At 38.8% G+C, this 20,516-nt stretch overlaps 1 protein-coding gene across 16 annotated transcripts in view; it reads left to right on the forward strand.

Moving 5' to 3' along the window:
- The window catches only part of GRIA4 (glutamate ionotropic receptor AMPA type subunit 4), a 395,452-nt gene that overhangs the window by 296,380 nt on the left and 78,556 nt on the right, over positions 1-20,516 (forward strand). For all 16 annotated transcript variants that reach the window (XR_013522976.1, XR_013522974.1, XR_013522977.1 and 13 more), the window contains exons 6-8: positions 13,888-14,046; positions 18,753-18,920; positions 20,050-20,154. Coding sequence is in view for 6 of the 16 variants with exons in the window: in XM_009006706.6 (XP_009004954.1) it covers positions 13,888-14,046; positions 18,753-18,920; positions 20,050-20,154 (432 nt within the window). In the remaining 10 variants the exon portion in view is untranslated. The remainder of the gene's footprint in view (positions 1-13,887; positions 14,047-18,752; positions 18,921-20,049; positions 20,155-20,516) is intronic.

Consider the following 20,516-nt stretch of genomic DNA (forward strand, 5'->3'; position numbering starts at 1 on the left):
CAGTGTAAGCATTCAAAACCTAAGCACTGCTCTACTTAAATATTTTAGGAAAAAGGATTTGCACTCTTGAACTTAATGCACAAAGCCTTTTAAGATTGTATCCCTACTTGACCCCACAGTCTTTCCCACTCCACCCCACAAGCATCCCTTCTTCAGACCAAACTAATTCCCAGACACCTAAAGCTGCTTTCCTCTTCCCAGCTTTTTTTAGACTGTTATCTCAATCAGGAGGTGTTTACCCCACCCAACCCGAGTCAGTGGTTAGTTACAGTCACTTCTAGGAAGATATCCATAAATATCCAGTTTGATAGTCCCTCCTCTGGGTTCTCAAACTACCCTGTGTACTCATAGTATAGAACTTATTCTTGCTTTTTCATTTATCAAATTATTATTTTACACGCCCTCTGCCAGGTCCTGTCCAACATCCTGTGGCACAACTGCAAATAAGACATTAGCACACCGCAAGTCACTGAAGGCAGGAGCAGTGTCTCGTTTCTCACCTGGGAAAAGGGTCCTTATGCCTAGTCCTTATCTGTGGAACTCCTGCTTATCCTCTAGCACCCAGCTTATGTTACTGCAAGTCACTGAAGGCAGGAGCAGTGTCTTGTTTCTCACCTGGGAAAAGGGTCCTTATGCCTAGTCCTTATCTGTGGAACTCCTGCTTATCCTCTAGCACCCAGCTTATGTTACCGCAAGTCACTGAAGGCAGGAGCAGTGTCTCGTTTCTCACCTGGGAAAAGGGTCCTTATGCCTAGTCCTTATCTGTGGAACTCCTGCTTATCCTCTAGCACCCAGCTTATGTTACCGCAAGTCACTGAAGGCAGGAGCAGTGTCTCGTTTCTCACCTGGGAAAAGGGTCCTTATGCCTAGTCCTTATCTGTGGAACTCCTGCTTATCCTCTAGCACCCAGCTTATGTTACCGCAAGTCACTGAAGGCAGGAGCAGTGTCTCGTTTCTCACCTGGGAAAAGGGTCCTTATGCCTAGTCCTTATCTGTGGAACTCCTGCTTATCCTCTAGCACCCAGCTTATGTTACCGCAAGTCACTGAAGGCAGGAGCAGTGTCTCGTTTCTCACCTGGGAAAAGGGTCCTTATGCCTAGTCCTTATCTGTGGAACTCCTGCTTATCCTCTAGCACCCAGCTTATGTTACCGCAAGTCACTGAAGGCAGGAGCAGTGTCTTGTTTCTCACCTGGGAAAAGGGTCCTTATGCCTAGTCCTTATCTGTGGAACTCCTGCTTATCCTCTAGCACCCAGCTTATGTTACCGCAAGTCACTGAAGGCAGGAGCAGTGTCTCGTTTCTCACCTGGGAAAAGGGTCCTTATGCCTAGTCCTTATCTGTGGAACTCCTGCTTATCCTCTAGCACCCAGCTTATGTTACTGCAAGTCACTGAAGGCAGGAGCAGTGTCTCGTTTCTCACCTGGGAAAAGGGTCCTTATGCCTAGTCCTTATCTGTGGAACTCCTGCTTATCCTCTAGCACCCAGCTTATGTTACTGCAAGTCACTGAAGGCAGGAGCAGTGTCTTGTTTCTCACCTGGGAAAAGGGTCCTTATGCCTAGTCCTTATCTGTGGAACTCCTGCTTATCCTCTAGCAACCAGCTTATGTTACCGCAAGTCACTGAAGGCAGGAGCAGTGTCTCGTTTCTCACCTGGGAAAAGGGTCCTTATGCCTAGTCCTTATCTGTGGAACTCCTGCTTATCCTCTAGCAACCAGCTTATGTTACCGCAAGTCACTGAAGGCAGGAGCAGTGTCTCGTTTCTCACCTGGGAAAAGGGTCCTTATGCCTAGTCCTTATCTGTGGAACTCCTGCTTATCCTCTAGCACCCAGCTTATGTTACCGCAAGTCACTGAAGGCAGGAACAGTGTCTCGTTTCTCACCTGGGAAAAGGGTCCTTATGCCTAGTCCTTATCTGTGGAACTCCTGCTTATCCTCTAGCAACCAGCTTATGTTACCGCAAGTCACTGAAGGCAGGAGCAGTGTCTCGTTTCTCACCTGGGAAAAGGGTCCTTATGCCTAGTCCTTATCTGTGGAACTCCTGCTTATCCTCTAGCACCCAGCTTATGTTACCGCAAGTCACTGAAGGCAGGAGCAGTGTCTCGTTTCTCACCTGGGAAAAGGGTCCTTATGCCTAGTCCTTATCTGTGGAACTCCTGCTTATCCTCTAGCACCCAGCTTATGTTACCGCAAGTCACTGAAGGCAGGAGCAGTGTCTCGTTTCTCACCTGGGAAAAGGGTCCTTATGCCTAGTCCTTATCTGTGGAACTCCTGCTTATCCTCTAGCACCCAGCTTATGTTACCGCAAGTCACTGAAGGCAGGAGCAGTGTCTCGTTTCTCACCTGGGAAAAGGGTCCTTATGCCTAGTCCTTATCTGTGGAACTCCTGCTTATCCTCTAGCACCCAGCTTATGTTACCGCAAGTCACTGAAGGCAGGAACAGTGTCTCGTTTCTCACCTGGGAAAAGGGTCCTTATGCCTAGTCCTTATCTGTGGAACTCCTGCTTATCCTCTAGCACCCAGCTTATGTTATTGCAATTGTTTTTGTTAATATAATTGCTTTAATTTGGCCTCAAAAAGATTTTTAATAGATAGGAAAATGACAAGATCTCATGGATCCGAATTATCAAACATAAGTTTGAAGCTCTGGGCTGTGCAAAGAATCAATAAACTCAAATAAATAAATCACTTAGGGAATAATGCCACCAAGTGACCATTTATTTAAGCATCTCCCACAGCACCCGTAAGGGGGACCTAGCATGAAACACATAGCTCTGTATTGTTATTCACTCCTCTAGCAGACAAATAATTTAAATATAGACACCAATAGCAACAAGAAACAGTTGTTGTTTCTCCCATTTGCAAGACAAATTTTTAGGCTCTTTCTCATTTAGATTTTTTACTTTAAAAGGTATTATTTAATTTACATCTAGGAGAACACCTGGCTCAATCACTAAAAAGGTATAAAATTATAAAATGTTCTGAATGCATAAAGATGAACTGAATCTATTTATTATCTATCCTCCACCATCTCACACCATTCACGCCACATTCAGAATGTAAAGGAAATAGGACATTAGGATACAGAGAGCAAAGTTACTTGTCTACATTTAGGTATTTGGTTAGTTTCAGAATGGAGAGTAGACATGCTTCCCAAAATCTGCAGTTAGCACGTTTTTATTGGAATGCAGTGACCCCAGTTAAGATTCCACCAACTTGGCGATTACCTTTGTGCTTCTTTTTTAACTTTTCTGCATTGAGCATATCTGACTTACCATCTATCTACATGCACATGAAAAGTACATACTTCAAGTTAATTTCTTAACTAATTTTTACAACATAGTAAGGGAGCAACTTCCCCCATTCTATTTGATGTTCCTTCCATTAATTGCACCAGAGCTATCTCAATATGATTTAGTCAACCTATGAAACTGAAATACCAAATACACCAGAAATGTTACCTGAATTAAGTCAAACTTGAAGAATGAGCACTTATTAAACAGCGTTAAGATGACAGACCTATAGATTTACATAAATAGTCATCAGGATACCTGATACCTATAATTCTAAACATTGTATTTTCTACCAAAGGGCGTATGAACTACAAATAGAAATAAAAGAAAAAACAAGTCAGACTTAATCTAGAGAGGGGTAATTAACCATTGTGAATTTGCTTGTGAAATCCAAGCAAAGCAGTAGCCCATTTTAACAACTAGAAAGCCTTTCCCTTGATGTCCCCCGCCCTCGGGAACATTATTTATGTAGTCACTTAATCACTGATTCCCCCGACTGTGTAGTGAATAATTTTTTATGATGTTGCCCAGGAACTCTCGGTTCCACAATACTCTTTGGATAAAAAAGGAAATCAAAATGGCCACCAAAATAAATGTTTCCAAGAAAACTGCCTCACAGTCTCCGTACTATCAATTTTCTATATAAAATCCTAAGAAAATATATGAAAAGAAAAATACTGCCTGTACTCAAAACAGACATAGCTGAAATTAACCGAGCCACCCACCATTCATTCAAATCATAACTGAAAGGGGTTTATAATCATACATGGCAATTTTTCCGTTTACCTGCAGCATAAGAATAGGATGGACTCTGAGAACTGTGAACTATTACTTATCAGCTAGACCGTACATCAGATGATTTTTCTGAAGGCTGCAGCTTTGCCTCTTTATCCTGCAGCTGTGGATAACGTTCTGAAAGGTTTGGCAGACCTACTATTTCAGCCATGGCTGAAAGAAAATAATAATGTCATCAATTAGCAACTAATGCAATAGTTGAATTACTGTGGCTTTTAGAAAACATTGGAATTATTTGCCTGCCTGTGGGTCTGCCCTATGCTCTGATAGAAGCAAACAAATGTTCAACTGACATTTTTCTAGCTGGAGATTGATGGACAGTGTTTTTTTCCCGTTTCAGAAACATAGGCTTACTTTCTGGTGTCTAGTTTCTTTATCGACAAAATGAGAATGTTACTGAGGAGCTGTCAAATTAGCTGACATATTAGAGGCATGAAATAAATATTTGTTGAGTGAATTAATTGATAATAGTGATCATTTGCTGAATTCAAAGCAGGTGTGCTGGATACCATAGCATTCTCATTCTCATTTTGAATGTGGAAGATATAAGGTTAGAAAGAAACAGAGGCAGAATCCAAAGCCTGAGCTTTTTTTTTTTTTTTTTTTTTTTTTTTTGGTGGCAGTGTGGGTACAATATTGCCTTGCCTTTCCTATAGATACTATGATAATTAATAAAAATTTAAAACACACCTCTATGTAACAATATGCAGGAGTATACGGTGAAAAGGGCAAACTCAAGAGGTGGTTTGAATGGCTGGAATCTTACCTCCCCCATACATTTGCTGGATGGCCTGGAATGGTTTTTGTCAGTCTCCTGAACCTGTTTTCATATCTGTAGGAGAAGGCTAATAATAGGATCTATCTCATAACCTTGTTATGAAGCTAAACTAGATCAATATCTGTATAATGTGCTTAGCACAGTACCTGGCCTATAATAAGCTCATCATATAATAGCTGTTAGCTCATATACCAGGGCCTCTTGACAGCAATTTTGCTCAGTTGCCAGTAGACTGATGTATTTTTTCTTGGATAGCCAAACAGCAATACACATATATTGGCTGAGAAGGCAATCTACTTCTTATAAAAGAAAAAAGAGGAGGAGAAAGAGGAAGGAATGGAGGGAGGGAAGGAGGAAGGGAGGGAGGGAGAGAGGAAATAAACAAATAATCTGAAGATCCCAAAACCATGGCCAAGATGCATTCAGAAGGCCAAGCAACTCCAAGTCCTCATTACTTCCTACTATAACTGCAGGGTTATTGCTACACATTTTATTTCCACTAAAAAACAGACAAAACACTCTCCCTTCATTCCCTCAGCAAACTGAAGCATATTCACATTTCAAAAGAAACTTTACTAAATACTAAGAGAAAACAGAAAAAAAAAAAATGATGAAGGCTACAAACCTGTGTGTGTGTGTGTGTGTGTGTGTGTGTGTGTGTGTGTGTGTGATTTGCTATTTTTTTGGCTAATACCTTTGGCTTTATTAATTCACTTACTTAGTATGCTTTTTGCTCTCTTCTTGCTATGGTCTGTTTTTTTTTTTTTAATTTTTTATTGGATTTTAGGTTTTGGGGTACATGAGCAGAGCATGCAAGACAGTTGCGTAGGAACACACATGGCAGTGTGCTTTTCTTTCCTTCTCCCCTTCACCCATATTTGGCATTTCTCCCCAGGCTATCCCTCCCCACCTCCCCCTCCCACTGGCCCTCCCCTTTTCCCCCCAATAGACCCCAGTGTTTAGTACTCCCCTTTCTGTGGTTTTTATGGTGCCAGGTTTTATGTTTGAGTCTTTAATCCATCTGGAGTTAATTTTAGTGTAAGGTGTCAGGAAGGGGTCCAGTTTCTGCTTTCTGCACATGGCTAGCCAGTTTTCCCAACACCATTTGTTGAACAGGGAATCCTTTCCCCCTTGTTTTTTTTGTCAGGTTTATCAAAGATTGTATAGTTGTATATATGTTGTGTTGCCTCTGGTGCCTCTGTTTTGTTCCATTGGTCTATATCTCTGTTTTGGTACCAGTACCATGCTGTTTTGATTACTGTAGCCTTGTAGTATAGTTTGAAATCCGGTAGTGTGATGCCCCCCGCTGTGTTCTTTTTGCTTAGAATTGACTTGGCTATGCAGGCTCTCTTTTGGTTCCTTATGAAGTTCATGGTGGTTTTTTCCAGTTCTGTGAAGAAAGTCAATGGTAGCTTGATGGGGATAGCGTTGATTCTGTAAATTACTTTGGGCAGTATAGCCATTTTCACAATATTAATTCTTCCTAACCATGAACATGGAATGTTTCTCCATCTGTTTGTGTCCTCTCTGATTTCGTTGAGCAGTGGTTTGTAGTTCTCCTTGAAGAGGTCCCTTACGTTCCTTGTGAGTTGTATTCCAAGGTATTTTATTCTATTTGTAGCAATGGCGAATGACCGTTCGCTCTTGATTTGGCTTTCTTTAAGTCTGTTATTGGTGTAGAAGAATGCTTGTGATTTTTGCACATTGATTTTATATCCTGAGACTTTGCTGAAGTTGCTTATCAGTTTCAGTAGTTTTTTGGCTGAGGTGATGGGGTCTTCTAGGTATGCTATCATGTCGTCTGCAAATAGAGACAATTTGGCTTCCACCTTTCCTATTTGAATACCCTTTATTTCTTTTTCTTGCCTGATTGCTCTGGCTAGAACTTCCAGAACTATATTGAATACGAGTGGTGAAAGAGGGCATCCTTGTCTAGTGCCGGATTTCAAAGGGAATGCTTCCAGTTTTTGCCCATTCAGTATGATATTGGCTATTGGTTTGTCATAAATAGCTTTTATTACTTTGAGATATGTTCCATCGATACCGAGTTTATTGAGCGTTTTTAGCATAAAGGGCTTTTGAATTTTGTCAAATGCCTTCTCTGTGTCAATTGAGATAATCATGTGGTTTTTGTTTTTCGTTCTGTTTATGTGGTGAATTACGTTTAAAGACTTGCGTATGTTGAACCAGCCTTGCATCCCCGGGATGAATCCTACTTGATCATGGTGAATAAGTTTTTTGATTTGCTGTTGCATTCAGCTTGCCAATATTTTATTGAAGATTTTTGCATCTATGTTCATCATGGATATTGGCCTGAAGTTTTCTTTTCTTGTTGGGTCTCTGCCGGGTTTTGGTATCAGAATGATGTTGGTCTCGTAAAATGATTTGGGAAGTATTCCCTCTTTTTGGATTGTTTGAAATCGTTTTAGAATGAATGGTACCAGCTCCTCTTTGTGTGTCTGGACCTGGGCTTTTTTTGTGTGGTAGGCTCTTAATTGCTACCTTGTTATTGGTCTATTCATAGTTTCAGCTTCCTCCTGGTTTAGGCTTGGGAGGACACAGGAGTCCAGGAATTTATCCATTTCTTCCAGGTTTACTAGTTTATGTGCATAGAGTTGTTTGTAATATTCTCTGATGATGGTTTGAATTTCTGTGGAATCTGTGGTGATTTCCCCTTTATCATTTTTTATTGCATCTATTTGGTTGTTCTCTCTTTTATTTTTAATCAATCTGGCTAGTGGTCTGTCTATTTTGCTGATCTTTTCAAAAAACCAGCTCTTGGATTTATTGCTTTTTTGAAGGGTTTTTCGTGTTTCAATCTCCTTCAGTTCAGCTCTGATCTTAGTTATTTCTTGTCTTCTGCTAGGTTTTGAGTTTTTTTGATCTTGCTCCTCTAGCTCTTTCAATTTTGACGATAGGGTGTCAATTTTGGATCTCTCCATTCTCCTCATATGGGCACTTATTGCTATATACTTTCCTCTAGAGACTGCTTTAAATGTGTCCTAGAGATTCTGGCATGTTGTGTCTTCGTTCTCATTGGTTTTGAAGAACTTCTTTATTTCTGCCTTCATTTCATTGTTTACCCAGTCAACATTCAAGAGCCAGTTGTTCAGTTTCCATGAAGCTGTGTGGTTCTGGGTTAGTTTCTGAATTCTGAGTTCTAACTTGATTGCACTATGATCTGAGAGGCTGTTTGTTATGATTTCAGTTGTTTTGTATTTGTTGAGCAGTGCTTTACTTCCAATTATGTGGTCAATTTTAGAGTAGGTGTGATGTGGTGCTGAGAAGAATGTGTATTCTGTGGATTTGGGGTGGAGAGTTCTGTAAATGTCTATCAGGTTTGCTTGCTCCAGGTCTGAGTTCAAGCCCTGGATATCCTTGTTGATTTTCTGTCTGGTTGATCTGTCTAATATTGGCAGTGGAGTGTTAAAGTCTCCCACTATTATTGTGTGGGAGTCTAAGTCTCTTTGTAGGTCATTGAGAACTTGCCTTATGTATCTGGGTGCTCCTGCATTGGGTCCATATATGTTTAGGATCGTTAGCTCTTCTTGTTGTATCGATCCTTTTACCATTATGTAATGGCCTTCTTTGTCTCTTTTGATCTTTGTTGCTTTAAAGTCTATTTTATCAGAGATGAGAATTGCAACTCCAGCTTTTTTTTGCTCTCCATTTGCTTGGTAAATCTTCCTCCATCCCTTTATTTTGAGCCTTTGTGTATCCTTGCATGTGAGATGGGTTTCCTGGATACAGCACACTGATGGGTTTTGGATTTTTATCCAATTTTCCAGTCTGTGTCTTTTGATTGGTGCATTTAGTCCATTTACATTTAGGGTTAATATTGTTATGTGTGAATTTGATACTGCCATTTTGATGTTAGCTGGTTGTTTTGCCCGTTAGTTGTTGTAGATTCTTCATTATGTTGATGCTCTTTAGCATTTAGTGTGATTTTGGATTGGCTGGTACTGGTTTTTCCTTTCTATGTGTAGTGCCTCTTTTAGGAGCTCTTGTAAAGCAGGCCTAGTGGTGACAAAATCTCTGAGTACTTGCTTGTTCGCAAAAGATTTTATTTTTCCTTCACTTCTGAAGCTCAGTTTGGCTGGATATGAAATTCTGGGTTGAAAGTTCTTTTCTTTAAGGATGTTGAATATTGGCCCCCACTCTCTTCTGGCTTGTGGTGTTTCTGCCAAGAGATCTGCTGTGAGTCTGATGGGCTTCCCTTTGTGGGTGACCCAACCTTTCTCTCTGGCTGCCCTTAGTATTTTCTCCTTCATTTCAACCTTGTTGAATCTGACGATTATGTGCCTTGCGAATATCTTTGTGGTGTTCTCTGTATTTCCTGTATTTGAGTGTTGGCCTGCCTTGCTAGGTTAGGGAAATTATCCTGGATGATGTGCTGAAGAGTATTTTCCAGCTTGGATTCATTCTCTTCATCCCCTTCTGGTACACCTATCAAACGTAGGTTAGGTCTTTTCACATAGTCCCACATTTCTTGGAGCCTTTGTTTATTTCTTTTTGTGCTTTTTTCTCTGATCTTGGTTTCTCATTTTATTTCATTGAGTTGATCTTCGACTTCAGATATTCTTTCTTCTGCTTGGTCAATTCGGCTATTGAAACTTGTGCATGTTTCATGAAGTTCTCGTATTGTGTTTTTCAGCTCCTTTAATTCATTCATATTCCTCTCTAAGTTATCCATTCTTGTTATCATTTCCTCAAATCTTTTTTCATATCTTTTTTCAAGGTTCTTAGTTTCTTTGCATTGATTTAATACATGTTCTTTTAGCTCACAAAAGTTTCTCATTATCCACCTTCTGAAGTCTAATTCCGTCATTTCATCACAGTCATTCTCCGTCCAGCTTTGTTCCCTTGCTGGTGAGGAGTTTTGGTCCTTTCTAGGAGGCAAGGTGTTCTGGTTTCGGGCGTTTTCCTCCTTTTTGCACTGGTTTCTTCCTATCTTTGTGGATTTCTCCACTTGTCATCTGCATAGTTGCTGACTTTTCGATTGGGTCTCTGAGTGGACACCCAGATTGTTGATGATGAAGTATTTCTGTTACTTGGTTTTCCTTCTACCGGTCTAGCGCCTTCGCTCTACGACTGCTGAGGTCCACTCCAGGCCCTGCTTGTCTGGGGTGCACCTCTAGCAGCTGTGGCACAGCGAGGGATGCTACCAGTTTCTTTTTCTGCTCTCTTTGTCCCAGAATGATGTCTGCCAAATGTCAGTCTTATGGATATAGAGGGGTCAGGGAGCTGCTTGAGGAGACAGTCTGTACTTTTTAGGAGCTCAATTGCTGAGCTGTGAGCTCTGTTGTTCATTCAGGGCTGTTAGGCTGCTATGTTTGATTCTGCTGCAACAGAGCTCATTAAAAAAACCCTTTTTTTCTCAAATGCTCTGTGTTGGGGGGTTCGGGCTTTATTTTTCGATGTCTGATGAGGTGTCCTGCCCAGCTAGAAGGCAGACTAGCCACTGTTTGCCTGCCGAGTCTCCGCCCTGCTGTTGTGTGATTCGCCCTGTTCCTGCAGGCTCTGCTGTGGTCTCCACCATGCCCTGCGGCGGAGTCTCTTCGTTGTAGCATGTTGCCTCGGCAACAGCAGGCTGCGTCAGCAGTGGGCGTGTATCTCAGTAGGGACGGGTTGCCTCGGCAAAGGCTGGCTGCGTCAGCAGTGGGCGTGTATCTCAGTTGGGGCGGGTTGCCTCGGTAGTGGTGGACGCCCCTCCCCCACAGAGTATCTCGGACCGTCTGCTCGGGATAGTTTGAAATCACGGTTTTGTTCGTCCCACTGGGTACCCCAAACGCTCTGTTCCTGCAATCCCCTGGGCTGTCCTACTGTCCAAGTCTCGTTCAGTCTCATGTCCAGCCCTCTCAAGTCTCAGGTTTCCAGTTCAAGAGGGCACCCGGACAAGCGCGCCCTGTGGGGATTGCTGGGTAGGGCCGGCCGCCGCCGCCTCAGCTGCCGGCTTTGCCCGGCAGACCTACTGCCTGGCGTCCCGTGTCTTTTTTATACTTGGGAGTTTCCCCGTTCTGTGGGCAACAAAGATCAGTCTGGAAATGCAGCTCTGAGTCACCTCTTTGCGGATTCAACGAGAGCTCCAATCCTGGGTTGTTCTCACAGCGCCATCTTGAGTCCTCCTGGTCTGTTTTATACTTTGTATTAAGTGTGGCTTTTTAAGGCACCTTAAACAGTGGCAATAAAAGGGAGCCATGTATAAAACAAAGATGATAAATGGATAGATATATAGATGGAAGACAGAGAAATGACAGATAATTGGTAAAGAGGTGATAGATAATAGATAGACCATAGATAATGGACAGATATAGATACATACATACATAGATGGATAAATAATTGAAAACGTGTAGATAATAGATATGATAGATGACAGATGTACGTGTGTGTGTGTTTGTGTGTGTGTATATATGTAGAGAGAGAGAGAGAATAAACAATTGTTCAGAATTTTTGAATCCTTGATAACTACCTCTAGGCAAGAAGGGATAGCATCCTTTCCTCCCAGCTTCTTCGCTCCATCTGGTGGACACACCATCTTTTTTCCTACCACACACGAGTTCATGAATAGCCTATCTTGCTCTCTTCCCTTGGATTATCATTCCTCAGGACACTTAGACTGATTCCATGACTTTGCTATTGTGAATAGTGCCACAATAAACATATGAGTGCTGGTGTCTTTTTGAAATAATGATTTCTTTTCCTTTGGGTATATACCCAGTGGTGGAATTGCTATGTCAAAAGGTAGTTCTATGAGAAGTCTCCATACTGTTTTCCATAGGGTTAGACTAATTCACATTCTCACCAACAGTTGTAATTATTATGTGTTCTCTTGTCTCCACATCCTTACCAACATCTGCTATTTTTTTCAGTTTTACATAATAACCATTCTGAGTGGCATGAGATGGCATCTTACTGTGGTTTTAATTTTTTCTCTGATGATTAGTGATGTTGGGCATTTTTTCATATGTTTGCTGGCTGTCTGTATATCATTTTTTGCGAAGTGTCTGTTCTTGTCCTTTACTCTTTTTTAATGGGGTTACATGGTTTTTTTTGTTGATTTAAGTTCCTTGTAGATTCTGGATAGTACTACTTTGTCAGATGCATAATTTGCAAATATTTTCGCTCATTCTGTAGGTTGTCTATTTACTCTGTTGATTATTTTGCTGTGCAGAAGCTCTTTAGTTTAATTAGATCCCATTTGTCTTTTTTTGTTTTTGTTTCGTTTGCTTTTGAAATCCTAGTCATAAATTATTTGTCTAGTTCAATATCCAGATGAGTTTTCCCTAGGTTTTCCTGTAGGATTTTTATATTTTTATATCTTATGTAGTCTTTAATCTCTCTTAACTTTTGTATATGGTGAAAGGTAGGAGTTTAGTTTCCTGCATAGGGCCAGCCAGTTTTCCCAACATTATTTATTAAATCGAGTGTCCTTTTCCCCTGTTTATTTTTCTTGACATTGTCAAAGATCAGCTGGTTGTAGGTGTGTGATTTTATTTCTGAATTTATTTTTGTGTTCCATTGATCTATGTGTCTATTTTTGTACCAATACCATGTGTTATGGTTACTATAGCCTTCTAGTATCGTCTTAAGTCAGATATTGTGATGCATCTGACTTTGTTCTTTTTGCTGAAGATGGCTTTGGCTATTCGAGGTCTTTATTAGTTCCATATGAATAGTAAAATTTTCTTTCTAATTCTGCAAGAAATTATGTTGGTAATTTGATAGGAATTGCATTGAATCTGTAGATTGTTTTAGGCAATGTAATCATTTTAATGACATCTATTCTTCCTATCCATGAGTATGGAATGTTTTCCCATTTTTAGGTGTTATCTATGATTTCTTTCATCAGTGTTTGGCAGTTTTCCTTGTAGAGGTCTCTCACATTCTTGGTTCAATGCATTGCTGGATATTGTGTGTGGGGGGGGGCCCTTTAGATAAGATTGAATATTTCATTTTGTTCTCAGCTTCAGTGTTGGCTACAGAAATGCAACTGATTTGGGGACATCAATTTTGTATCTTGAAACTTTACTGCAGTTGTTTATCAGATGTAGTAGTCTTCTGGAGGAATCTTTAGGATTTTCTAGGTATGGAATGATGTCGTTAGTAAACAGAGATCATTTGACTTCCTCTTTTTCCTATTTGAATGCCTTTTTTTTTCCTCTTGCTTGATTGTTCTGGCTAGCATTGGAAGTACTATATTAAACACAAGTGGCGAAAGTGGACATCCTTGTCTTGCTCCAATTGTTAGGAATAATGCTTCAGGCTTTTACCCAGTCAGTATGATGTTTGCCTTGGGTTTGTCATAGATGGCTTTTATTATTTTGAGATGCGTTCTTTTGATGCCTAGATTGTTGAGAGTTTTTATCATAAAGATGTGTTGCATTTTATCAAATGCTTTTTTCTGTATCTTTTGGGATGGTCATAAGGTTTTTGCTTTTAATTCTGTTTATTTGATGAATCATATTTATTGCTTTGCATATGTTCAACCATCCTTGCAACCCTGGAATAAAACCTACTAAGCACAGTGAGTTATCTTTTTGATGTGCTACTGGATTTGATGTGCTAATATTTTGTTGAGGATTTTTACAACTGTGTTCATCAGGGACGTTGGCTTGTAGTTTTTGTTTCTGTTGTGTCCTTGCCAAATGTTGGTATCAGTGTAATGCTAGCTTCATAAAATGAGTTAGTGAGAAACGGGAGACTTTTTGGTGCAATCATATTTATCTCCTATATCTCCCTTTATCTTTCATAAAAGGCAATCAGTGGCATTCAAGAAATACTTGAGCCGAACTGGTATAAAAATATATCTTTGTCTCATGTACTGGATTTTGAATTACAGAATTTAACAGCTAAATAGACATAATTAGGTTTTCCACATCTTTTATTATTATTTTCTACGTTTTTAGCCATTGCTTTATAAGAAATCTATTATTTTGTATAGGTTATTAATTTATGTTACTATTGAAGAGCTGTCATGTATAATAAACTAAATCGAACAATCTTTTGTATAAATTTTTATAGGGATTCAAGGATATTTCTCTTGAGAGGTTTATACATGGTGGAGCCAATGTTACTGGATTCCAGTTGGTGGATTTTAATACACCTATGGTAATCAAACTAATGGACCGCTGGAAGAAACTAGATCAGAGAGAGTATCCAGGATCTGAGACTCCTCCAAAGGTATTTTTTTATTTTTATCTACTGTATTACTGATATTTTCAAAATTTAAGATAGAAAGTTTATTATACAGTTCTTCCACTAACATTTTGGCAACATAGTCTGGCATAGGAATAAAGCATTTTGTCCTTATAACTGCCCTGCACATGTACTTAATAATTTCTGAATTTCTGTGTTTAAGAGTAGAGTTGATAGACATTAGCTCAGTTTAGTATTATTCTTACAGTACATGGCATATGAATTTCCTTGCAAAATTACATTTTTTAAAAAACTGTTAACTAAATATTCCGAATGTGACAGAGCATTAGGAAATTTTTTCCCACACAGAAATCTTTTTGAAGTGATTTGCAATGAGTAGGCAAATTAGGAAATTTGCAGAAATGTAAAATATACAAGCTTCTGTAAAAGTTCTCTTTCCCGGTTGTTTTCATGTTTTTCTGACTGACATTGTGAAAGTATGGTATTAATATTTGCTCAGAAAAAGCTGGTAAATTTATGATCAGATGTATATTTGTTCAAACTGAAAGAACAGACGATTTTCTTAGACCTCAGGTTAAATTATAACATAATGTTTATTAAAGTCCAACTTAGTAGTTTGAGCCCCTGCCTAGTAAGGCACCATCATCATCATTTGCTAATCTACTACTTACAGTGTATTACAGTAAAAAGTTTTATACATAATTTGGAAACTCAAGCCTAGAAAAAACAAGATCTAAGACTAGAAGGTTTCAGCTCTCCCTAATTATAATACTTCATACTGGCCATGTCAGTTTCTTCTCTGAAATGCTGGAATTTGGCCAGGTTGGCATACCATCTTTACTGCCTTATAAAATCATCGAATTTCAAAACAGAACATTAAATGGGTGTCCACTATGTGTCAAGCACTATAGCCCAATCCTTTGATTTTACAGATATATATATGCAAATTATTAAATGGATATATTACTTGGCTGTCCCTGAGCCAAGGACCAAGTTCATGAATACACAGAATGTGATCCTTTTAAAGTCTCCTATTTGATTATCTCCAATTAGACTTGTCTATGCTATAGCTTTGGCCTCCTTGTTATGTAAAAATTTGTATAGTCCTCTCATCATTCACAGCTCTTGGCATGATGCTAGGCATTCAGTAGCCATTTAATAAATATTTGCAGTACAATTAGTTCTCATTATTTATAGCAGTTATGTTCTAGAAAGTCTCTTTAAATTCTGAATGAGTAAATATGGAACCATTGCTCCCAGGGGAAATATAGGGTTAAGTTCTACTAGCCTCTGGTTACAAACTTTTTGTCAACAATTCAGTGCATAACCTTGTTTTATGGGTGTTTCTGTTTAAAGAAACCTTATTTAATGTATTGTTGATTCATGAACATTGGACTTCTGGCCAACAGCTCCATGACTCATGCCCGAATGAAGCTTATTTGACATGCGGATTTTCTCCATAAGGCACATCACAGCCTTCCCGCACTTTGGAATCCTAAACAGCACGTCAACACTATGCTTTTGGGCCATGTTAAACAGTGAAATCATCAGCAAAAAGCAGAAAACATGGCACTAAATACAACACAAAAAGGACGCTTGTTTACAGTATGAGAGCAGAAACAAGAAAACAGTGTTTTCTTGTTCAGCCACAGCTGGGACCTTGTGTGTTGGGTTACTCAAATTTTTCACCACTCTACAGTTCCACAAATAACCACAAAAGTGCCACAAGTATCGATCTGAGAATCACAAATAAATATCAGCAAGGAGAAAAATTTAGAATCCACAAATGAGGATTGATTATAATTAATTAAAGTGTACTTTAATTTTTCAAACAAGATTAAAAGCATGACTTCTGATCATGTCACTTCCTCACTTTAAAAAAATCTCCTGGAATCAAGGTCTTCCATTCTATAGGCCAATCAAGACTTTCCAATTGCATGATGCTCTGCCCCCTCTCTAATGCTCCAGCCAGTCTGAGTTGCCCTGCATTTCCCCAGCCTTCATCACTCCCTGTGCACGTGCTTCTACCTCAAAAGTCCTCCACCTTCATGTCTATCTGTCCAGAGCCGACCACCTTCCAAGTCTTACTCTCAAACTCAAATTCCACTTCTCTATGGAATTTTCTTTGTCTCTTTTTTTTTTTTTTTTGGTAAATGTAATTCCTTTTTCCCTTGTTCTCTCCATAGTATTTGATTGGGTAATTCTCATCACATATTTAATGTAATTATTTGCACACTTACTGTTTTACTCCTATAAACTCTCTGGGCATTAACCACCAAATACTCATCTTTGTGGTCTTTAAGATTCCTAGCTAGGGTCTGGTACATTTTTCAAAGAGCTCTCAGATATTATATGAAATTTCATTCTCATAGCAACCACAGGAGAGAGTCATCGTTATCTTAGTTTTGCTCTGTTTTATACTCCATAGTCAAAAATGTGCTTCACATTCCCAAAAACCTATGAGTCACAGAATTAAAATTTATCCCACTTCTTTCTTCTCTAATCCCATACTTTTTCTACCACACTATGATTCTGCCCAATTCTGTCTTGCTATCTATAAATCTCAGTAAACAGAAACCATTTCATTATTCTAATTACTTATCAGAGCAGCAAATAACTATAGGACCCTATTTACCCTGCCTAAAAATGAAATGATTATTAAGAATTTTCTAGGTGCCATCTAGAAGTTGTGTGCCCGTAACTGGATTGTAGCACAGTAAGACACATAAAAAAGAATTACATCATTTGAAAAGGTAAAACCAATTTAAACTACTACTTCTTTACATCTTTCAGCTCTATGACCTGTCAAATTCCAGGTCTTTGCTGCTCTGGCTGAATGTCTCCTTTGCTCTACACTACTCTGTGTGATACCTGCCCTTTTTTCTGGTTCACATATTTCAAAAAATGGATGGACTTTTTAAAACACAGCAAGTGTGTTTGGTTTTTGGTGGCATCTCTTTTCAGCTTCTTTCTTTCTGTTGAAAAAGTAGCAATATTTTTCTTTTCTTCCTCCTTTGGTTCTCAGTACTAGCATTGCATTTTTCTCTTGCCCTTTATGATTTAAGCAAGATTCATTTTATTTCTTGTTTTTATTTTCTTGCCTTACCAAAAAAGGATGTTTGGATGACTTTTCTACTCAAAGATGCGTTGGGTCAGGCAGGGAAGGAGACACATTCATTTCTGGTGTAGTACCTTGATTAAACACCTTAATTTTTCTCAGCTACCCCATCCCAATCAATTGTGAAGGGCATATCTATCCAGAAGCTTGTTTTATCATGTCCTGGAGGAATGTATAAGAAAGCTCCTAATTTAAATGGGTCTTATAAATCCTTCTAATCCAAGAGTTATATCCTATACTATTGGACAGCTCTTTGTTAGAATTAACATTCCTTATTTTATCCACGTTTTACTTCTTCTCCTCCCTGTAATGGTGGCTGCTATGCCTCATGGCCACGTTGCCTAAGTTTACTTTCTTTTCTTTTTTTCTGAGACAGGGATTTTCTCTGTCACCCAGGCTAGAGTGCAGTGGCACGATCACAGCTCACTGTAACCTCAACCTCAGCCTCCTGGGCTCAGGTGATCCCTCTCCCTCTCAGCCTGAAAAAATAATTTTTCTTCATTTGAAAGCAGAAAATCAAGGAGATCATCCTCCACTTTCTATAGCACAAACCTACTGCTCAGACAGTCATAGAAGGTGTTAATTAGAAGGAATTGACCATATGGAATTTCTAAAGGAGATAATGTAGTTTTTGTCATGATTAGTAGTTAGTAGTTGATGCTATTTAACACAGTGACTAGTACATACACGTTTGTTGAATAAGTAGATCTGCCATGCTTAAAAATATTGTGCCCCATTTCCATGTGTTTAGTAATTTTCTAATAAATCTCTACCAAAAGTGACCCCATGTTGATTTATTTTTGTAACTAGAAAACTACATTTTTATCTCAATCTTTCTTCACTTTTTCTCCTAAACATAATAATCTTTTCAGGGGTGGGGGAGCTCACTCTTTTCTCAAAAAGAAGCAGATGGTCTATCCTTCATATCTCTACTTTGATCCTAGTTTGTATTGAAAATTTAATGAAATGACTCTGCCTTGCTTTGCACACTCATTGGGTGTGGCAATATCCAGTCCTATTTAGCACAGTGACTGGTATGAACACATTTGTCAAATAAGTAGATGTTATTTCTGGCATCATATTTCCAAATAACAATAAACAATTCCACTCATTCTTCTGGGAGACTGAACAAAGATATATACTTCAAGTTAATGAGTGTACATTAAATCTCAGGAAACCTTGCTAGGCATTTTGGAGGAGGAAAAGATTAAGAGGCCCAGCTCTCCTGGGGCTCAACCACAGAAACCGACTACAAGGCAGATTACAACACTCCCTTAGCCTTTGATACTTCAGCTATTTGTACTGGGACACAACAGAAAGACCTTGCCTGAGGCTCTTTCTTCTCCCAACTGATGGAAAACTGTTTATTAGAGTTTCTATTTTTCAAAGTGATTTTTCTCCTTTTTAAGTCGGGATGATAAAATTTGGTGTAGAGGTTTTATATTAAAGCAAGAATAGAAATTTCAGAAGCCAGAGTCAGTTAATTATCAGTAATTTAACCATGCTTCCGACAGAATGGTGCTTTATGTCATAAACTTACAAAGACCTCAGGCCATTCCTGGTACTTGATAAGATTATAAATATACCATTATATTTGTTTTCATTTGGTTAGTACACCTCTGCTCTGACTTATGATGGAGTCCTTGTGATGGCTGAAACTTTTCGAAGTCTTAGGAGGCAGAAAATTGATATCTCAAGGAGAGGGAATGCTGGGGATTGTCTGGCAAATCCTGCTGCTCCATGGGGCCAGGGAATTGACATGGAGAGGACACTCAAACAGGTAACTCACAACTTTACTTAAGTTCAATTCGTTTCATAGTCTTGTTTAAGTTGAATGTTCAAGAAAACAGACTAATTTATCCAAGCACAAATACATATTACAATTGCTACTTAAATATATCAAGCCATCATTTTTGGGACATTTCTAGATAAAATACAAGGTAGAATCTTGCTGTTTACAAAATTTTATGTGGATGCATAGTCAGGATAAACTAGGCTATGTTGCAGTAATAAGCAACCCAAATCACAGTGACTTAAAACAAAAAAGGAACTTTGCTTACGCAGACACATGCTGGATTACCAGGTTCATTGTAATCACTCGAGGATGTAGGCTGACAGAGCAGTGAACATCCTGAATTCTTCAAAGGGAAACAGTTGAGTTTCAAATTCGCAATTAAATTATGTGGTTTAAGAATGACACCTGTCATGCCTGTTTACAACTCATATGTTAGAAAGAGTTGCATGGGCCTAGCTAACCACATGGAGTTCAGGAGGGATAAGCCCACCTGGGTCCCGGAACGTGGAAGAACCAGAAATAATGACTACATTTATATCTTTAAATTGCTTGGTATCTTTGGATTAAGTAATCAGTTTATTTTAGTCTTTCATAGTTATACTAACACTAGTTGTTCATATACATATTTAATGTTACATTTTAAATGTTCCAAAATGTCATGGGTTCAAAACATAGGTAAAATGAAATTAAAAGGAAATTTGGAATAAAATATATTTGAATATTTTCAAAAATGCCCTTGTATGTTTTTGTTGTTTATATCCTAATTTTAATATTAGCACGGTGAGAATGTGATCTGGCATAAGTATCAGGGCTATTTAATCAATTTTGTGGATATACAGATAAAACTGAAAAGTAACCATAAAAAAAATTTATTCCTATATAAATATAATTTAGGGAGAATTATTTTAGTAAAAATTGAAACTTTATGATATTAAAAACCAATAAAATATATTCCCCTTCCAGGGGTATAGCAGAATTATATATCCCTTTGATATTCCTCTTTCAGATTCTATCCCGATAGCTCAAATACCTAATGAAATTTCAGCAAATGAAGTTGAGATTACTATAAGTGAAATCGCAAATGAACATGTGCGTGGTTTTCTTTCTCACTTAGGTTCGAATTCAAGGGCTGACAGGGAATGTTCAGTTTGACCACTATGGACGTAGAGTCAATTACACAATGGATGTGTTTGAGCTGAAAAGCACAGGACCTAGAAAGGTGAGCCACAATCAAACTGAAAAAGAAAATTCTCTGTTTAGTTTGTATGCAACATTTTAAAGGCCTGGAGAAGGAAGATGGCTGGACATTTCCTTTGTTTGTGAGTACTTTCTTTATAATCGATGCTGAGATAAATGTGTGTCATGTAACTGGTATTTATGGTGTGCCCAAGCTGAAACAAACTAATTTATACGCTGCTTATATCCTTTATCCAAAATGGATGTGATATTTTGGGTGGGGTTAGCAAAAAAAAATCCCACAAATCAAAATTTGCTCTGCAGAACAGAACACAAAGCAGTAAAGAGACACAAGCACCTCAAGGCAGTCATTCATGAAATTATTACAGCAAGTACCAAAAAGCT

Source organism: Callithrix jacchus, chromosome 10 (assembly GCF_049354715.1).
Source record: "Callithrix jacchus isolate 240 chromosome 10, calJac240_pri, whole genome shotgun sequence".
NCBI classification, from domain to species: domain Eukaryota; kingdom Metazoa; phylum Chordata; class Mammalia; order Primates; family Cebidae; genus Callithrix; species Callithrix jacchus.